A 20,612-nucleotide genomic window follows, 5' to 3' on the forward strand; every position below is an offset into this window, starting at 1 on the left:
CATTTATCTTGCTTCATTGTGCAGTTGATTGGCTGAACACACTGTAGTAATAGGGATGCAGGAGAGGAGACACTGACTCACGTCTCCAAGCAAGCGGCCAAACACAAGCTGATTCCTTCTGTTGTCAAGCCTTCATCGTTTCATTGCTCTTGGCTGATATGTTTCTATTTAAAGGGTGCAGTTGTGAGTCCCAAATTGTTTTAAGCACACTTCTACGTGGTTTGGTTACTTGCCCAAATCTATTATATTCTGGTCCTTAGATATCACTTTGATTCTTCTTTCAGTGTTATTCTATGAGATTGTTTTATCGTCCATTAAGTGAAAATTGTTAGTCTGATCGCTTGTAGTTGACGTTCTTCATATTTCAGCCTACGAATGGCTTACTTATAGTTGTCCCTGCACATTAAACTGAGAGAAAGTGTTTTAGCATTAAAATATGACACTTCATCTTTAAAGGCAGGTTTTTTGATCATTCTTTAATGGCTTTTTTTAGTGACAGGTGGTTTAGTTCCCTCGCAACACTGAGAGATGTTTTTGTGTTCTGCAAGGCACTTTTTCCCTTCACCTGCTTTTAATACTGTCAATTAAAAATGATTTGTGAGACTCAAGTCGCCATGACAGCGCTCTGGATCAACAAATTATTTTCACTTAGACAAGTAATCCATCAAGTTAAATAGGACGCATTACCGATTTAAGATTCCACTGTCACTGCACATATCCGTGTATTTGTGCGCATGTACTTGAGCTCGTTTGTCAGAGCTGTCAATTGAATTCAGGGTGCCAGGGATAAATATTTTAAATGCACAATGTCTTCTGCCTAATACTAGAACAATACAATATATATATTATCCAAAAAAATAATATAATATAATATAATATAATATAATATAATATAATATAATATAATATAATATAATATAATATAATATAATAATAAATTAATGTATTAATATGTCTTTTTACTAGTTTGTGTAATATTTATAAAATATTGTCTTCTATAAAATGTCTTCTACCAGATACTATAAGAATCTAATATATTATCCAAAAGGTAGATTATAATATAATATTATACAATATAATATAATATAATATAATATAATATAATATAATATAATATAATATAATATAATATAATATAATATAATAATAAATGCATGTATTAATGGCCATTTACTAATTTATATATGTGTAATATTTATAAAAACCTGATATTAATATAATCCAAAAATATAATATATCACAATAAAAGATAATGTCTTTTACCTAATACTATACAAATCTGCTATTTATTCTCCAAAATGTATAATATAATGTAATATAATATAATATAATATAAATGTCTATTATGTATATTTAATCATTTATTTTCTATTGCATTATTTTAGTTCTAATGCAACATTATATATATATATATATATATATATATATATATATATATATATATATATATATAATATTTTGTTACTTTAATATGATGATTTATTACATAAATTTAAATTTTTTAATAGTATGTATCATTAATTTAATCTAGATTTAACTCCATTTCAGGAGCTGCATACAGTGAAATTACTTTGTCGCTAATGATGACATTTCCCACTCTGAGGTCTCGCTGCTTGGCCCCGTCAACACGGAGGTCTCCTGCTGCATGCCTGACTGAATGACTCAACGTTTAGCCCTCTCAACCCTCCTGAGACATCAGATGAGGGTCGCTGAGGGGCCGTGACCCTTAAACCTCCGTCGCTCTGTTAGCCCCTGTCAGTGTGAAGTCATACACTCCTCGCTGTTTGGAGAAGCTATGACCTGGGTCTCTCAACTTAACGCCTTGGCTGTCTCATTTTCCTGTCTAAGGTGGAAAGAGCAGGAAAAAAAGGTAGAAGAGAGGTGAGGGGGGCTTGGGAGGAAACTCAGATAGTCTACCGAGGATTGTGGGAACTCTGCGATAAAGGCTGAAACTTAATCCCGTGTAAAGCTGGTGTGTATGTGAGACTGCAGTGCTAACACAAACCTTTCGTGATCATTAGGAATGAGGTGCGTGCCTGAGTTAGTTTCCTTAAAGGTTATTTCTGAATAGTTTGGTTGTTGTTTTTTTTCACATTTCTAAATTGTAGTCATTTAATCTTTAGCATTCATTTGCTTTTGAACTGTGTGTGGTCTGACGTATACTGAGCGTTGTTGTCACTAAACACTCCCAATGAAGGCCTGCATCTGTTTGTGTGTGTGGTTTTTTTTTTTTTTTTTTTTTTTTTTTTTTTTTTTTTTTTTTTTTTGTGCCAAGCCTTTACTGGAATTTGGAGCAGGAGCTGATCTTGTTTTGCTGCTTTATGAGTCTGAGTGGATGTCTGTAATTGAGGTTATGGGTGATTAAACTCTCCGTGCCCCACACAAACCTCTAACCAGCCATCAGTCAGTGTCACCCGCCGTACTCTGAGCTCAGCCTGGGACGGACTGACTCACCCGAGGCCCCCCTTCCGCAGTGGATGCTTTATAGAGTCAGATTGGCTTGAAATCGAAACAGTTTAGTGTAACGTTACGACCATATGTGTGTATATAAAGATTGTTTGTGGTGTTTGCCTTCTCTGTGCATTTGCATGTATTATTCCAGAGGGTTAAAAAAATAATAATACTAGGCATTTAAACAGTACACAATTGTATGCATATGGGTTACATGTACGTATATATTTAAAATATAATATTTTTTTTGATAATCTTGTTATTTCAAGTATAAATCAAATGGACTTTTCATCTTTTTTTTTTAAAACTAATTTATTATTTTTTATGACATTATGTAGCACTTGAATTCAAAACATATATATATATTTGTTTGTTTGCTTGTTTATTTCTTTATTTATTTGTATTTTTTTTTTTTACATTGACGTGTACTTCAACAATTAATGAAGTATAGATAATGATGATCTAAGTAATTTCTTAATCAAGTGCACTGTGTATTCACAGGGTGGTTTTGGACAGTTAAAGTCAGAGATTTATTATCCTGCATGTATATTTGAGTATTTGAACTCTAAGTGTGCTAGCATGCATTTATAGTAAGGGTGCATACTGTATATATAGTGTGCATGAAATCTGTTTTGTCTTGTGCAAGTTCTCTAGTGTTTTGTTTGTGTTTTTGCGTGTGCATGCACGTGGTATTTTTGGCATTGCGATTGCCAGAGGCATGATGATGTTTGCTGGCCTAATTGGCATGTTACCGCAGACGCTGTGGGTGGGAAGGGATATGCTGGAAGCTAATGTGTCTTATCAGGACAGGCGGTGAGTGACCGCAGGGGGGGACCTGTCCTCCTCGGCTCCAGAACCTCAGCTGCGTCTGCAAGGCCTGGGATTTATACACACACATGTCTGCGCATACATGCCTGTTTGTGTAGGGGTGGAGAGGGGTCTCTGTGCTTCGATAAGAGTTTGTTTATGATGTGTCGGTTGGAGTGTAGCTGTCTTCATTAGCCTTGTGTAAGGAAGAGGAGTGAGTTCATTGACTCTGGCAATATCATGAGTCACGTCAGGTCAGCTGTGCTATGTAATCTCTGCTTATAGTCTGTGTATATTGTGTGTGTGTGGATAGTAAAACTAGGTGGCCTGAATGGTTGGGTTAAGATGTGTGTGTGTGTTATAATATATATGTTATTATAATAATGTTAATAATGTTATTAGTATTAATTGTTATATTTTTTATTAGTAAGAGTTGTTAAATTTAATATAAGGTGATATATGTATACACATATACATATATGAGAATGAATGTAACTATTTTTTATGTATTTATTTGTAAAAATATATTGGATTAAAACATACAGACTGACCAAACCATGCCATTTAAAAAAAAAAACAGTCAAATTATTTTATTATTATTTAATTTTAAGATATTTATTGACTTTGACAAATAGTCATGAGGTGCTCCAGGGATGCTCTCTTTTATATTTATATTACATTAATTAATTTTTTTTTAAATATGTTTTTTTGTCACTTGTTTTTGTAAATCAAAACAGCCTTTAAAGTGTTCATCTGTAACCATGTGCGCTCTTCAAGTGAAAGATTTAGCACAGTGCCAGTGGATTTCCCATCTTTTCTTTTAATGGTATTTTTGGCTCTTGAATATGGGAGTCGATGTTCTGCCTTTCACATCACAGAAGCGTGTAATTTTCTATATTACAATGTCAAGTCGCTCGTTTCAGCTACAAGAGAAGGCATGTAATGTGAAGTTCATCCTTTTCTTCTGAGTCATATGTCGGAATCGTTCTTTTAATCTGCCGTCTTACTGTAAGCCAGAGCGGTAAAAGCTCTCGCAACTTGTGGAAAAACCCTAGCGAAAGCCTCACTTTAATGTCCTTTTCAGCTTCTTTTTGTGTTTTTTGGCCTCTGTCCAAAAAAAATGGAGGGAGAAGGGAGGAACAAAGCCCATGTTTGCCGAGTGCTGGTCGACGGCCCCTCGGTTTTGCTGAGGTTGAGCGGTTTGAGAAGCTTCAGGTGGTCTGATGTTGAGAATTTGTGAAGGTGTGTGTTTTCAGACCACTCCAGGCCTGGCATGAACGTTTCTCGTCCCACAGCCCTACTGTAGCCAATCAAGACTCAGAATTTATGGGCATATTCCAGCGAGCCAATGAAAAACACCTGCCTGCTCAAGCATTTCCCCAGGTGCCAATCACAACACCTCGTACTGTGGGTTTACATGAGTTAGCCAGTTATAAATTGGGCACGGTGGGCCCCGAGGAAGCATGAAATATGAATTCAATCATAAAAACGGTTCAGAAAAGCGAACAGCTCCACGTTACATCATGAAACGCTAATGTTCCTGTTTGGAAAAACAGCCGTCAATAACACTGAGAAGTCATTGTTCTGTAGAGAGAAATGAAATGGTGACTCATGGAATTCAAAAGCATTTACAGTGTAAAAAAAAAAATTAAGGACGGCTGGTTTTAAAGTGTGCCTGAGAGAAAAAGTGACAAAATCTTCTAGTTGAAATAAAAACAGTTGTTTTAGCCCTGCCGTGGGCCAACAAAAACGCCAACAGTAAGCCGAAATGTGCTTATATATGCAGCTGACTCTTTGTCCCTCATATCTCCTGTCCTTTAGGAATAAAGAGGACATCTGACGTCCCTCTCGGGCAGATGACAAGTTTAATTCACTTGGACAGGTTGAGCTTTCAGGCACATGTACTTCTTTTGACATGGCGTGGACCGAGCTATCCGTTTTCCTGCCTCCACTTGATCAAAAGTGCATTTGGTTTCATACGTCTCTGTGTGTCAAAAGCTGCGGTTTATTGCTCTCACAGTCTATGCACTCAAAGGCATTTTTACAGAAGGGCCGGTTGAACCAACAGAGCCCTCTTTTAAGTCGCCCTGCGGTTGATTAGCCGTAAGAGGGGCGAATCTTTGAAGTGGTGCTTTTTTGGGGCAGTCTGCCTGGAGTTACGATAACAGTGGTTTGTTTGCGTCCACGGCACGGCTGTGATAGGTGTCAGGAGACAAAGCTAATTGGACATGAAGTGTTTTACAATGAAAAACGCATAGGAACCAGAGTCAGCATTCACCTCACATCGCTCGGAATAAAAGACTCTTTCTGAACCCAGTTTATCCCGGGCCCCAGGGGACTCCCTCTGATGAGAAATAGAGAGAGACAGAGAGCGAATCCCGGATAGCGAAGTCAAAACTCTCAGCGGTTTCTGCCCCCCCCCATTTATTTTGAGAAGAATGGGACTCACAAAAATGGCAATGATTGTACTAATTTCTGTGACTGGTTACTTTTAGAAACATTTTTCCACAATGGAAGTGCTTTTCTAAATTTTTGACACTTGATGGTAGTGATGTATCAGTCGTTTTTTGGTATTCAACAACCTTTTCTGAAATAAAAAATTTCTAGTCACTAGGTCGTAAATATATAACATGTAACATTATATTTTGGGATATTTGCCATTCATATCAGTCATTTTTTTATTATTTTTTTTATTCCATTATCAGAAATGTATTTAATTACATAATTATATACATTTAATCATATAAATGTATTTAATTAACTATATATAATTATATTTATTATAGTTTTATTATATTTATTAGATAGATAGTTAGTTAGATAGATAGATAGATAGATAGATAGATAGATAGATAGATAGATAGATAGATAGATAGATAGATAGATAGATAGATAGATAGATAGATATAAATTGTGTTTTCAAATATGTATATTTATTTATCTATGTGTGTGTATATATATATATATATATATATATATATATATATAGATATATATATATATATATATATATATATATATATATATATATATATATATATATATATATATATATATTTATATATATATATATATATATATATATATATATATATATATATATATATATATATTTATATATATATATATATATATATATATATATATATATATATATATATATATATATATATATATATATATATATATATATATGTACACACAATTATATTTCTATATTACAATTTTTATTCCCAAAGTAAGTATAATTGGTGCTATAGAGAAAGAAGCAATATAGCGTGAAAAAAATATATATAAAATAAGACAAAGAAAGAAATTATATCAGCAACACATCACTGAAATTTCATCAGGTTTTTTTTTTTATTTTTTTTATGAGGTGTGCAGCATGTGTACGTGTTTGTTTGTTTGGGAGTGGATGTGTTTTTGGGAGGGAATCTCATTATTCATAAAGAACATACTTTCCTCGCTAATGTCGGTCGTTTGTCTTGGAAGTGCAGCCCGCTGGGTTCCATGTTGTTGTTTGTTTGTTTGTTGCAGACAGACGGGAGGATGGTGGGAGAGGATTGCAACCGCACTTTCCCCATGAGACATATAGCACACTTCCATATACACACACAAACACACTCGCACGCACACACGCTCTGCCCCCTCCGGTGCGGCGCACGCATTCCCCTCGGCCTGCAAAGCCTCTTCCTGTCTCACGTAGACGCATAGTTTCCCAGAGCAGACCCTCCTCCCTGCTCTCACCCCAGGGGTCCGCACAACTGTTCTCCACTTTTCGGGGGGGAGGAGGTGGACGACTGGAGCGGCCCACCCCCGCGGCCTCCGCAGTTCTTTTAGCAGCTCGCCAAAACCCAATCACTCCCCATTTGGGTTTCATTAACGGGACCCGAGCAGAACAGAGGACAAAAGAAAAAATAATCATAAAATGGAAAGAGAAAAAGATTTCAAAGGCTTGTTATGCGGTCAATAAATGCAGGCCTTTCCAGAAAGTGCGTCTGAAATGGGAACTGATCCTTTTGTGTTTCTCCAGAGCGAAAACCAAAAACGAATCATGCGTAAACATGTCTGGCTGTGTGTGATAAAAAGAAATTGCGCCTTTTTTTTTATAGAGCATGATATTATCTTCCCAAAGCAGCCTTATATGTGGATGGACATTTGTCAAGGTCATGCATACAAACAAACACTGCAAATGTTTTTACTCGCACATTCATGCCACTGAAATGGGCCTCGGTGCCAACTTTAACATTCTTGCACATTACTCCTGCGGTGGCGGCACTCGGAAAGATTTACTTGAATTAGTAAGACCTGTTCTCTTGATACACTGCAGAACAGAAAGTGAATATGGTTTCTGTCTTGAAATAGCCGTCCACGCACATAGAGAGAGAGAGGAAGTGACAAATTCCACAGCATACTGCCATCAGCTCTGCAGCCTCACTTCATGTAATAACCATCAAATTGAATCACAGCCATCTGATTGGTCGACACCCCCCTCAAATCCAGACTTTAGAAGCAGTAAGTTGCATATTACGCTTTATTGTTCCTTCCGTCGTCGTCTGGTTTTGTTTCCCTTTTTTAATTGCCGCGAGTTTATGTATCAACACGTGTGCTGAAAAGAGCTGGTGTTGTTGCAGCGAGGGCTTCTGGGATGTGTAAAATTCAAGCGCCAGACCGCAAGACTCCCCTCAAACCCCATAAAGAAGACCCACTGCTCCCAGCTAAGGAATCGCTGGAAAACCAAGCCGCCCAGCCCTCTTAGTTAGTTTTTATGGAGTTCTTGTACCTTTAGTATGATAATGTCATACTTTAGAAGACATTTAATGTTATTGATCATGTTTATATAAACCAGAGAAGTGCATGATGGGTGTTGTATATGAAGTTGGGCTTCCATGATTACTCATTTTTGCTCAACTTTTACTCAACTTTTCAGACTCGTTAATACCAAGGACCCCCCAATGTGATGATCCCTTTAGACGGACCCCCTTCCTAAAATATAAAGGTAAGTATAAAATGGAAATAGTAAGTGTCATTTATTATAAAAGACAACATTTTGTTTGAAAAAAATTATTTACTGCCATTTATATTGTCGTTATACAAAAGCCAAAATAAGATTTTATCTGCAAAATGTTGTTATTTTTAAAATGATTCATTAAAATGTATTTGTTGCACCATTGACAGAAATTTTTTTTTACCATTAAACCATTTTTAACAGTTTTTGTCATATTTTACACTGACATGTTTACATTTATTGAAATATATATTGAATAAACAAAGAATAAACAAACAAATTAATAAATATTCTGCCTACTTAATGCAGAGTTTTATAATCGGAAATATTAAGTACTAAAATAAAAACAAATGCTTAATATAGTCAAATAGAAAACACTAATAAAAACATTTAAATATTAAAATTAAAATAGAAAATAAGAATCTAGTTCAAAATATTAACAAAAATATTATAGTATATCAGTAATTCCAAAATAACACTGACCTTAATACAAAGTAAATATTTTCCAGATATCTTCTTAATATATTACTAGGGATGCACGATATTGGATTTTTGCCGATATCCGATATGCCGATATTTTTCAACTCATTTTGGCCGATACCGATATTTTTCCTTTTGTTTGGAAACAACACCAAGTCTCTCCTGTGCAGAAATCATAAGAAAAATATTTTTACTTTTGGTTAGTTTTTAACAATAACTTATTTGTTAGAATTAAACAATAATGAAGGTTTTTTTTGACAGTACATTGAAGCTTTGAAAATTACTATAAATAAACTATATGTCTATCGCTGCATTTACCCCCAGAAAAATGCAGTTAACCCTAACATTTTATTTATTTAACATTTGTAGATGTTCTAAAGCAGAAGAGTTGTAAAAATTCTGAAAATCCTTTAGAGCTTATGATTTGTTTAAAAAATAAAACATATTACAAATTAATGAATAAAACAGTATATATAAAAATATTTAATTTACAAGTGTCATGTTTGTGATTTTTTTTTTCATATAAGCTATAGCTTCTGACCTTCTGACCAGAATAGCCAAAGCAGCGCAGATCTCTAATAAATCTCTAATACCCTCTATTTTAATAAAACCTTTCCTTTACCTCAGCGGGCTATTCTGTTAGCATTAAAGCCAGCGCCATGGGACCTGTTCTCATTAACACATTATCGCTAATTCATTTGTGGATTTCAAATGAATGCTTTTTGCTAGCGTCTCATGCTGGGACCCCAGCTGCCTGTCTTTTTTTGTGAGACATGAGTGTTTTGTGTAGATTTCGCTGTCAGAGAGGAGAGGGATCGCAGAGCCCCTCTGAGGAGTGATGGGAGTCTCGCTCCGGCTCTCCGGGGAGGGATGCCAGGGGCGGCAGCATGTAATTACCCTCCCTGTCATGTCCCGCTCCCGCTCTAATCATGTCCTCGACTGTCAGAGCACTCTCCTGAGGAGATCCTGCTCTTGCTGCGCCGGCCTTCACCAGCAACACTTCGCTGGGTCTTAAATAAGCCTGCACCCTCCTGCTAAACTCATTTGATTACTTTCAGCATTATGCAAGGACTTGAAATATGTCATAGCTGCGGCACAAAGGTACAAAGGGAAGCAGATCTCTGGGGGATAAATGGAGTTGTAATGATGGAGGTTTTCTGAGAAAGTCTTAGACAGTTTGAATTAGATCAAGGTCCTGTGTGTGTGAATGTAGTTATTAGTGGTGCTTGCTACCCCTAATGCCAAGTATTAAACTTTTGTATAACTTGTCTCGTACATGTGCTACAAATGCAAATTATTCCAATTATTGTTTTCAGAAATAGAAGAACACACACACACACACAAAAACATTTTTATTATGCTGAAAACAGTTGTGCTTATTAATATTTTTTTCTGTGATTGATAAAGTTTCCTGACCCCAAAAGTGTATTTTTATACATCAATTTACTATAATAATTTTTTTATGGCATATAATATAATATGGAAAATAAATACATAAGTTATCCTTATAGTTTAATATAATAATGGACCTTTTTAAATTTAAGTGTTTTATGTTATTATTATTTATGTATTTTTTAGGTGTTTTGCAAAGAAACCAATTAAAAAAAAAAAAAATATATATATATATATATATATATATATAGTACTATATATAAGTACTAAAAAAAACAAGGAAAACATTCATCATGTTATGTTAACAATAAAAAAGCCAAATCTTGGTATTTGACAGAGATTTGCAATGAATGATTCATTAAAAGATCTGACTCAGAGTCATTTGCTTGTGAATCAGACTATATAAATCACGCTATATGGATAGGATATTAGAACTATGTTTTCATGATGTGGTCAGGTCTTGGATGGTATCTGTGAAATCAGAATAACATAAACTGTAACAAGTCATCCAGAGCTACACTGTCTTGAGCTTCATTGTTTTGCAAATGAATTATTGTCTCATTCCCCACCCTCCCAAATTATTACTTCTAAAGAAAGCAGGGACAGAGCTACATCAAAGTTTATGATGTTTTTTTGTGTGTGTGTGTGAACTCCCCACTGCACAGTTGGCTTCCTTCCACAGTGGACCATTAAATCAAAGCGGCTTTAGTGAAAAGTAAATATAACATTCTATGAGAATTGGTTTTGTGTTCATAAAGGCGAGGCCATAAGTGGCATGTTTAGTTGTTTAGACAAAGTGTGTGCACAGGGTTGAATGTTCTGGATTGTGGGTTGGCTCGGTGGGGGGGGTTCTCGTATCACCTCTGAGTTAAAGAGAACAATTAGGCCGTATCAGAGCGGCGTGATGTTTGCAGCGGGGCGAGAGGAGCGATAGCAACTGCAATCTCCTCTTATCTGCCCTCATACTCAGCCAAGTGCGTCTCCTCCACTTTCTCTCCTCTCCTCTAGGAAAAAAAAACATCTCTCGCTTGTACCATACACCACAAAAAAACTGAGTTGAGCTCTTAATGATGGCAGTTCTAGAAGCAGATCTGTGAAAATAAGACGTTAGATCCATCAAACTGTGGGTGGCAATTTACCACACTCAGCGATATCCTCGGTGGGCAGTCCAGGGCTTTTTCCAGTGAATACTCATCCAACATTCATTATTTTGTTTTTCTTTTCACTTTATGTGCTGTTGTTTTGTGTGTCTTAACGCTTGTTGATTTAGAGGCCCTGGCAAATTCATCATTTGGAGTAGAAACAGAGGAATCGCTGTTTAAACTGCTCTTGGGTCCCGGTACGCTTGCGGTTCTGCTGTCAACTTGCATCTCGTCCGGTCACGATGCTTACGACAAAACTTAAAGGCTCTCTGTCTGTGGGTGTTTCTTCAACTGTGGCCACTTTTAGTTCTGTAGACTTCTTTAAAAAAATAAACTTTTAAAACACTTTTTACCCTATCGCTTGTTTAATTTAATTTATCCAATAACAATGTCTAACTGACATGATAGGGCAAAAGGAAAAATATTTTTTTAACCAATTTTCTTTCTTTCTTTCTTTCTTTCTTTCTTTCTTTCTTAAGAAAGTATAACTTGATGTATTGCCTAATAATGCATAATTTCTGTTGTGGAAATAACAATTGTATTATATTTAACAAGACTAAAATAGCAGACTCTTACCCGGCATGCCTTTTTGTATAGGCACTCTTGCGGTGGCTTTACACTGTCCTTCGTCAGGGTATGCTGACAGGTGAGCGTATCTCCAGGGTGGGGTGTGAAGGAGCCCAAGTCCCCCCCGTACAGGAACAGGGGCCTCCTTCACCAGGGATGCTTTGTGTTCTTCTTGGCTCCGGTCCGCCCCCATTCCCAGAGTCAGAGTAAACACATCAGCCGCCTCTATTTACTTCCATTGCTTACACAGCGCGCAGCAGATTAACCTGTTTATACAGACACGTAAAGAAAAAAAATGGCTGATTAATGCCTGTGCCAGGCCTTGTTTCTTTAGTTCACATGCTGAAAATTTCCACACACCAAACATGGTATATTTTGCATCCACAACAATAAACAACAGCTGCTTTTTAAGCAGTAATGATGAGAATAACCCTAATGATGACTGTCAAAAAGGCGCGATATACAGTAAATACTGTATGTTGCTTGTTAGTCAGTGAGTCTTGTCTCTCCTCACAGTGACGGGGGCCAGGGAGGCTGTTTGCTCATCACTCCTCTGCTGTTTTTCACTAGCAAAAGTCAAACTATCCAGAATAGAATCTCCATTTTCTCCAGTTGCCAGTTCTTATTTTAGTCCCTGCATTAATTCAAGTGCCGGCTTATAAGTTCCTCAGGAAGTTGCTGTGTTCCCCCCCTCTCCCTCGTCCTTACCTACGAATAGACCTGAGCATTTTCAGAGAGATGCAAATGATATCTGTTTCATCCTGCCGTCAGAGCGCCCACAATCTGTGGGCTTCAAAAAAAGCACGACAGCCAGTGCCAAACATCTTTATGAATAATAGAATGTGTGTCGCTACAGTTTTTTTCTTCTTCTTCACAAAGGCACTAAAACTTTGGCATATTTCAGTGTATTAGACGTCTTGCGAGGGGCTTATTTGTGCCTTTTGTAGTTGTTGTCAAGGGAGACATTCACTGACCGGGATTTTCCTGGAAAAGTGCTGGAGATTGGCTGCGGAGAGCTTCCTGAAGTATAGTATGGAAAAGCTGGGATGGATCCGTGCTGCGCCTGTTGGGTTTATAAATCTATTGGGCATTGTTTTAATGTCAGGTAAGGATTGTAGGACCCTACAAAATTTGTGGATATTAAAATGTTGGGGGGCAGGGGTCCAATGAGGTCTAGTGTTGTTTGGACCCCATTGCTGTTCAGAATATCTTTTTTCGTGTTCCACAGAAGAAAGTCATACAGGTTTAGATCATCATGAAGATTACTGCTCATCCAACAACTTTGTTGACTGTTTTCTGCAAGTGAACGGCACATTATTGTGTCCTCCCAAAGAGGCACAAAATCACTTTCACAGACTTTTAATTTAAATATTCCCTCCTGGTGGAATGATCTGCCTGACTCAATCTGGGCAGCTGAGTCCTTAGCCATCTTCAAGAATCGGCTAAAAACACATCTCTTCCATCTTTATTTGATCCTCCAACTCTAGCACTCTCTAACACTTTTTAGACTTGCACTCTATTCATTTAAAAAAACAAATATTAGCTTCTCTATTCTTTTTGTATTCTATCTATTTGTTTTCTTTTTATTTATTATACAGTTAAACAAAAAAGTCCTCTAACACTGGCTTGCTCTATTCTTTTTCTATTCTATCTGTTTTCTTTTTATTTATTATATAATAATAAAAAAAACTGTGCTATGTACTGTGTTAGGCTAACTGAGCTCTTTTGTTGATCTTGATTGCTTCCATTGTCCTCATTTGTAAGTCGCTTTGGATAAAAGCATCCGCTAAATGACTAAATGATAGGGCTGTGTATTGGCAAGAATCTGGCGATACGGGTTCGATACGATATATTGTGATATATTGCGACACTGTAAGCAAGGCGATATATTGGGATATTTCTTATTTTAGGAATAGGTTCACAGGTTTTTCAGTTTGTATTTATGTTCAGTGTGGAATCACCGACCCTACTGGCCGCCTTCACACTTCACAAGGTTCTTCACACGGGACGCAGCAAGCAGCGGAACCGAGGTGCCACCCGCACTGCGGTCCCGGGGCAGGCATTACCACAAAAGCCCAAGTGACGTAACACATCAGCATTGTACACTGAGGCGGGAACTGGAACAATTCTGTTATCCTCCATTACTGGCAGTGAACTATATTAACGCTAACGATAGTGGCGTGTCTTAATGCTAGTATTTCCTGTCACTGTTTAAGTTCAGAGATGAAGACTGCTATCTAGTGGTTGGGATGCAAACTCAAAACAAAACATCTGCCATGAATCCTGTATGAATTTTTATTTTTTTAAATATCGATATTCCATTTTTGAGAATTGATTACAGTATCGCCAAACAAAATATCGCGATACTCACGTGTAACGATATTTTATTACACCCTTACTAAATATAAATGTAGTTTTTTAGATGTTCAAATAAAAAATAATCTCAATTGAATGAATTAATGATGAAATAATATAAAACCCTCTCAATCCAATCCATTGTACTACATGTAGCTGTTTTTGAATCAAATATTCAGTCTCCTACAGATTAGTCGATTTTGAAAATACATTGTTTTTTAAATTTAACTCTTTTTTTGTATGTGCCACCTGTGGAGAATGATCAGACCTGGCGTTTTTCCTCTCAGGACCTCCATCCTCCTCTCTGGCATTAGAAGATGAATTATAGAGATAAACAGCTGTTGCATACGCTCAGCCCTGTGCAGCTCTGCTCCTGTTTTTCATTCATAATGCAGACGCTGCTGTTGCAGATGCCCACTAGCTCTTAGCACCAACAGGACATGCCAGGACCGGTTGGATTCAGACAGTGAGGAAAGGAGAGGATTGTTTTGTCCATGCACACATTAAAGGGATGTTTCACCCCAAAATCTCATCATTTACTCACCCTCATGACTGACTTCCTTCTGTGGAACGTAAAAGACATTTTTGAAGATTTTTTTTTTTGTCCATTTAATGAAAGGGAGATGGAAATGTTTTTCAAAATATATTCTTTTCTTCGTCAAAACACATTTTTACATGTGTATCTCCTGAGGCATCCACCTGTTTAGGGTCTTTTCCCACCCGTATGTTTTCCAGACAAATTACAGCTAGCCGTGGCAGTCATTTATGGACTCCGTTTATCTTGCTGCAGGAATGCATGCTCACTTTGTTCTTCAGCAGTGATGTAACCGGCCCAGAGCAATAAGTGGAATGAATATGAAACTGTGGTTAAAGCGCCTGTCACAGCAAACCTGTGAAGCGGAGATCAGAAGAATACAAGAGAGGCTCTCCCAACCAATCACACCCATTCAGCTCCTTTCAAGTGCAAACATTAGTCATGCAGTCATCACACCAGCGGGCCCAACATGATAGTGAGCAGGCGTGTGTTTGTGTGTCTGCGTTTGTGTGTGGTCTTTGGGTATCATGTAACAGAGAACAGGAGATCGCTTTCTTTCCTTTCACCTTTACTCTGTCCCTTCGTTTCTTTCAAATGTTGTGTAGAGCGCCACCATGGAGCTATAGGATGCCAGTTATTGGTGTTTTAATGTGAGGTCTCACAGGAATTTACATTGCATTTACTTGTTCATGAATATGCAAATAAATTCCTAGAAACCTATAAATTCACATAACATAGTGAATAGTGGATCTAAACAAACCCATGCAGCTAGTTTAATTTTCATTAATTTATTTGTATTTATTTATTTATTATTGTAATTTTTTATTTATTTTTGATTCTCAGCCTGGTAAATCTGTAACGTTGAGATCCTCTTTTGGTCAGATGTCTATTTGGGTTGCAAATTCAACAAACTTTTTATATGCAGTAAAAGATGCATATGCATACCTGCTTTTTTGCGAATAAATGGACTTAAATAGATTGCAAACCCTTGTCTGACATCCCCCAACTTACGCTAAAAGGCTGGGCAACCTGTTGTGCATTATGCAGGGCATCTTTCTCAAATATGTCCTCGAGCTGATGTAGCGAGATAATGATCCTGATTCCTGCTAATGTATTTGCTGGTTTGTACCTGTCAGATGCCTTTGAGGAGATCAGCAGCAGATGACAGCTGTGTTTTGGCATAGGGTGAAGCTTGGAGGGCTGCCACTCTTCTTTAGACGATGCCAGGGCTGTCTTTCCTGCTCTTATCTAATCTAGCTAGCATATTTATCCGGTGAGCTTCAGGTAGCACGGCACCCTGATGGTTTTACAGACGCTTTCTCAGATTGCTTGTAAAACATGTTTCTCTTCCCAACCAAACAGGTTAGGACAAAAATGACAACAGGAAAAAAAAAAGATGTGCGAGAGACGGGAAAAACAAATTCCCATTACACATTTCACATTATTTTCAGTGCTTTAATTACCATGCTTACTACTGTTTTCGAATGCCAGACTGAGTCTTTTATAAGCGTTCCCAAAGAAACGTATCTAGTTGAGTCAGGTGAATCTGAAACCAGCCTAATAATACAGTGCTTCCAGTTAGTCAACTAGTCATTCAGGCAAACCTGACTAATGTTTTCACATCCCTAGTCTAAATCAACAAGTCTTCTTTTGACGCAACATCAACGTGAAAGTCTTTTCTTCTCTTTTCTCTGTGCTTTTTTTTCTTTCTTTCTCTCTCTCTATCCTGTTTTCCACCAGCTGTGCCCCTCTCTGGGACGGATTAAATAAGAGCCGTCTGTAATCCTGATCTGGCAACCCTAGCCTTCACAGAGGAACACACCACCAACTGGCAGCACAGTATACTTATAATATGCACACACACTTCTTAATTGATTTAAAATAAAAAAAATTGAAATATTTAATTTTGTTGATTCTAAATATTCTAAAATATTAAAATTTTGTAATATATTTAAAATAATTTTTTTTATTTGGTCATTTAGTTTTTAAAAAAGCAGCTTGATGTTTGATGCATCACACCTGGTTAGAATATGGCATCACACTTCCGAACTGACCCTGGATCAGCTGTGTCCCCAGTGTGTTGCAGCTGTCCACTGACAGATTGGCATCAAAGTGTTTCTGAAGCGGACCACCATCTCAGGGGGTCTTATCACTGCAAGATAAAACCCTCATTAGACTGAATAATGATTGCTTTACACTTCCATGTGCCAGGAAACCATGTTTTCCTGTTTATGTGACACCGTGACATTAGAGAATTAATTAATCGCTGTTTTTTGGCAATCAGCGGGTGTGAATGTGTATATGAATGCACCGACAGAAGCGTCTCTCTTCGCTGCAGCTGATTTCAGGGTGTTTGCAGGAAGTGCTCCGGAGGAGGCCAGGATGTAGGGGAAGTGTTTGGCGTGGCGGATCTGGCAGGCAGGCAGCCGCTAGCATACCCACTGGCAAGCTCTCTCTCTTATATACTCCATCCGCCCTCTCGAGTGCCTTTTGGCCTGGAATCCATCACAAGACACTGTGAAGTGACATCAGGCAAGTGGAGACCGAGAGCTCCTGGAAAACACAGACTGGACATGCTGTTTTTCTCAACTGTCACCTAATTGAGTAATACACCATCCGTATTTTGTGCAGCCTCCTTATGAAACTAGCCTGTTGTGAGTCTCTGTGCTTGCGTAACGGAATTAAGTCACAAAACGCATGAGACATTTGTATGCAATTTGGTGTTTCTTTGTTCTGTGCTTAGTTTTAATTACAGGTTTTTATTTAGAAAAATATTTGGTACCGCTTCAAGATTTACTGTAATGAAATATTGAAGATTCATGGAAGCCTGCAGGTTTGAAATGACACCGAGAGATAAAGGGAGGAAGAAAGGAGGTGTGTAAAGGAAGTGTGAGCTAGATGAAAGTGAGCCAAGAACAAGACAAGGTTAGAGAGAGGGAAATTTAGCAGTCATGGACACAGGAAATATGGCCTTGTCACCCAAGCAAGACTGACAGATGTACCTCCCTCGTGTCTTGATGACAGCTGACAGCATGACGAACAGGTTCAAGGAGATCGGAGGAGTGGAGAATGGGGCGAGAAGGGAAGCAGAAAATGAGACTGCGTCTAATCAGATGGCATCCTAAGGGCCTTGACCTTGTATCTCACTCGCAATCTCTTTTTTGCTCTCTGTTTTCTGAAGCGTTCCCAAAGCCTATAAACATGTACTAGAGTAGGTGTGTTCGGTTAAATTTCCAAGAAGTCCAGTCTCTGCATTTCCTTCCCAGCAATGTTTTGAGTGATCAAAGGTGCCAAAATAATCTCTGTTCCGGAAATTAGGCATCTATTTTGCGCTCCCAGTGTAAAGACTGTACCAAAATTTTAATTCACTAGTTAATTAAAATGCAGTTTCTTTGTGTTTAGGCTTATTAGAGTATTGTTCTGTTAGTTAGTCTCCATTTCGCTGCTTACAGTATGATTTGGTTACTAATAGATTTCTATGATTGTTATTATGATGCCTTACAAGGTGCAACAGTTACACAACACACAATAGGTAGTTGTCTATTTGGGCAGTTTACAAAGATTCAGCTCACTAGATTTTTGAACAAATTTTGTATAGCCCTGAAATTAAATACTTAATAGACCTTCAGGAAAGTGCTGTTTAAATATTTACGATGACAGCCAAAATACCATATAGGAGGAATATTAAATCCTAAATTGTGAAGATAGCCTCTATATGTGCTGATTAAGCCAGTATAAAAATGCTTGAAAATTAAGTGTAATTTTATAGTGATTTTTACAATATAAATAGCTCCAAATCATCTTTGCAGTGAATATAATGTTTTACAAACCACAAGTGAGAAAATATAAAACAATTAGTAAATTGTAAAATCTATCTATCTATCTATCTATCTATCTATCTATCTATCTATCTATCTATCTATCTATCTATCTATCTATCTATCTATCTATCTATCTATCTATCTATATCTGTCTCTCTCTCTCTCTCTCTTTCTTTCTTTCTATCTATCTATCTATCTATATATATTCTGTATGTGTGTGTGTGTGTGTGTGTGTGTGTGTGTGTGTGTGTGTGTGTGTGTGTGTGTGTGTGTGTGTATATATATATATATATATATATATAAGCAACTAAACTAGTGTAAAAAATATATAAAATTGTTAGTGTATTTTAAAAATTGTATAAATTATCTAAAATTGCTTAAAAATTGTATTTAAAAATTATGTAAATGTATAAAAATTTGCATTCATTTATTTTTAGCAGTTTAAAACAGTTATTTCCCCCCTTATAGAAATGGCTCTGAATCAGCTTTGCAGTGGATATAAAGGTTTTACAAACTGCCAGTGAGCAACCAAATACAGCTAGTCTGTGGCATAGAAATTTTTTTTTTTTTTTTAAGGGGAAATGCATTAGATTATCATAAATAGCATCTCCTTTCACTTGAAACCTGCCTGATATGCTCTCTTCAGAAGCTCAGTTTTGCCATGTGGAGGAAAAAATGCTTCTAATTATATTAATTTATGGTAAATGATTCACAATCCACTAATTGGTGACCTCTGCGCTAGATGATAAAGAAGTGCAGTGCACCCATGTGACTCTCTCTCTTTTGTTACTTTCTCAGAATAATCATGCAATGTAAGGTTCAGCAAGCGGGTGAAAAGGTCCCAACAGGGCTTTCTCTCTCTCTGTGTCTGTCTCTCTGGCGTATAGGCTTGTAGCTGCCTGTCTCACGTCTTAATACTTGCACAGAGGAAATCATCTCTTTTCTGACATTTTTTAGCGAATAGCTGCAGACTAAAGCTTAGGTAAATGTTCTAATCACTTCCTTCCACTTTCTTCCCACAGACTCCTCGGGACAGGTGACGGCCTCTCCTCTTAACTCACCCACGTCCCATCGGGGGATGCATCCGTCACTGCTGAGCCCGACTTCATTAGGCCCCTCGGGGTCTCTGCACTCCCCCATCAGCACTCTGAGCTCGCCCATGAATGGCCTGGGCTCTCCCTTTTCTGTCATCAGCTCGCCCATGGGGCCTCATTCCATGGCGTCACCCGGAATGGGCTACGGCCCCAGCATCAGCCCACAGGTAGGGCCACACTCTGAGACACTCCATTAAAGCTGTATTTAAAGAAGCGCTCGAATCCAGAAATCGTATTTGTGCTTCATAATTAAACATTGTTACAAATCGTTCAGTTTAACTCGTCCATTCTGTCTCGCTCGCTCTCTTTCCAGTACTCTCGCTCAATCTGTCTTTTGTTCCATAAATAGGCCTGCACATCTCTTTGTCATTTAAAAAAAGGCTCACAATTAAGACATCAAAGCTGGCAGTGTCCTAGTTTTCTTTGAAAGCCTGATCCACAAGAGTGAAATGGTTTTTAAATTCATGTGTATGTGGGGGAAAAAGTGGGAGTGTTGTCCTTTTTTTCTCATTGATAACTGTACTGAGCTTTTTCACCAGGCTTTTCACTCATTTTAAATCATAACATTGTTCATTTCTAGGAAGTTAAAGTGAATTTTGAAGTTAATACAAACTGAAAAGAAAAAAAAAACTTTCTGAGCTATGTATCAGGTTTATTCATCACATAATCCAGTTTAAGACCCTTGAAGTACATGTTTGATAGCTTGGAGGTCTATAGTGTATTTCTGTAAAATACTGTAAAATTCATTTAAAGGTTCTATTCTCTAATATGAGGCAAGTTAAGGTTAAAATAGCAATAAAAGATACTTCTACTTAATGTTAACTTTAATACATACAGTATTATATATTTGTGTGGTGGGTCGGGGGGGTTAAATATAAATAAAAATTAGTTGAACTATGAATAAACATGAATTAACAATAAACTATAATATAGTTAACTCTAAATTCTATAAAAATGACA

At 37.1% G+C, this 20,612-nt stretch overlaps 1 protein-coding gene across 5 annotated transcripts in view; it reads left to right on the forward strand.

The window, feature by feature from the left end:
• The window catches only part of LOC109078982 (retinoic acid receptor RXR-alpha-A), a 96,004-nt gene that overhangs the window by 38,833 nt on the left and 36,559 nt on the right, over positions 1-20,612 (forward strand). For 3 of the 5 annotated variants that reach the window (XM_019094161.2, XM_019094163.2, XM_019094166.2), the window contains exons 3-4: positions 8,189-8,257; positions 19,581-19,819. In XM_019094161.2, coding sequence (XP_018949706.1) covers positions 8,189-8,257; positions 19,581-19,819 — 308 coding nt within the window. The remainder of the gene's footprint in view (positions 1-8,188; positions 8,258-19,580; positions 19,820-20,612) is intronic. The other 2 variants (XM_019094164.2, XM_019094165.2) reach the window with 1 other exon arrangement.

This window comes from Cyprinus carpio, chromosome B21 (genome assembly GCF_018340385.1).
Source record: "Cyprinus carpio isolate SPL01 chromosome B21, ASM1834038v1, whole genome shotgun sequence".
NCBI lineage: Eukaryota > Metazoa > Chordata > Actinopteri > Cypriniformes > Cyprinidae > Cyprinus > Cyprinus carpio.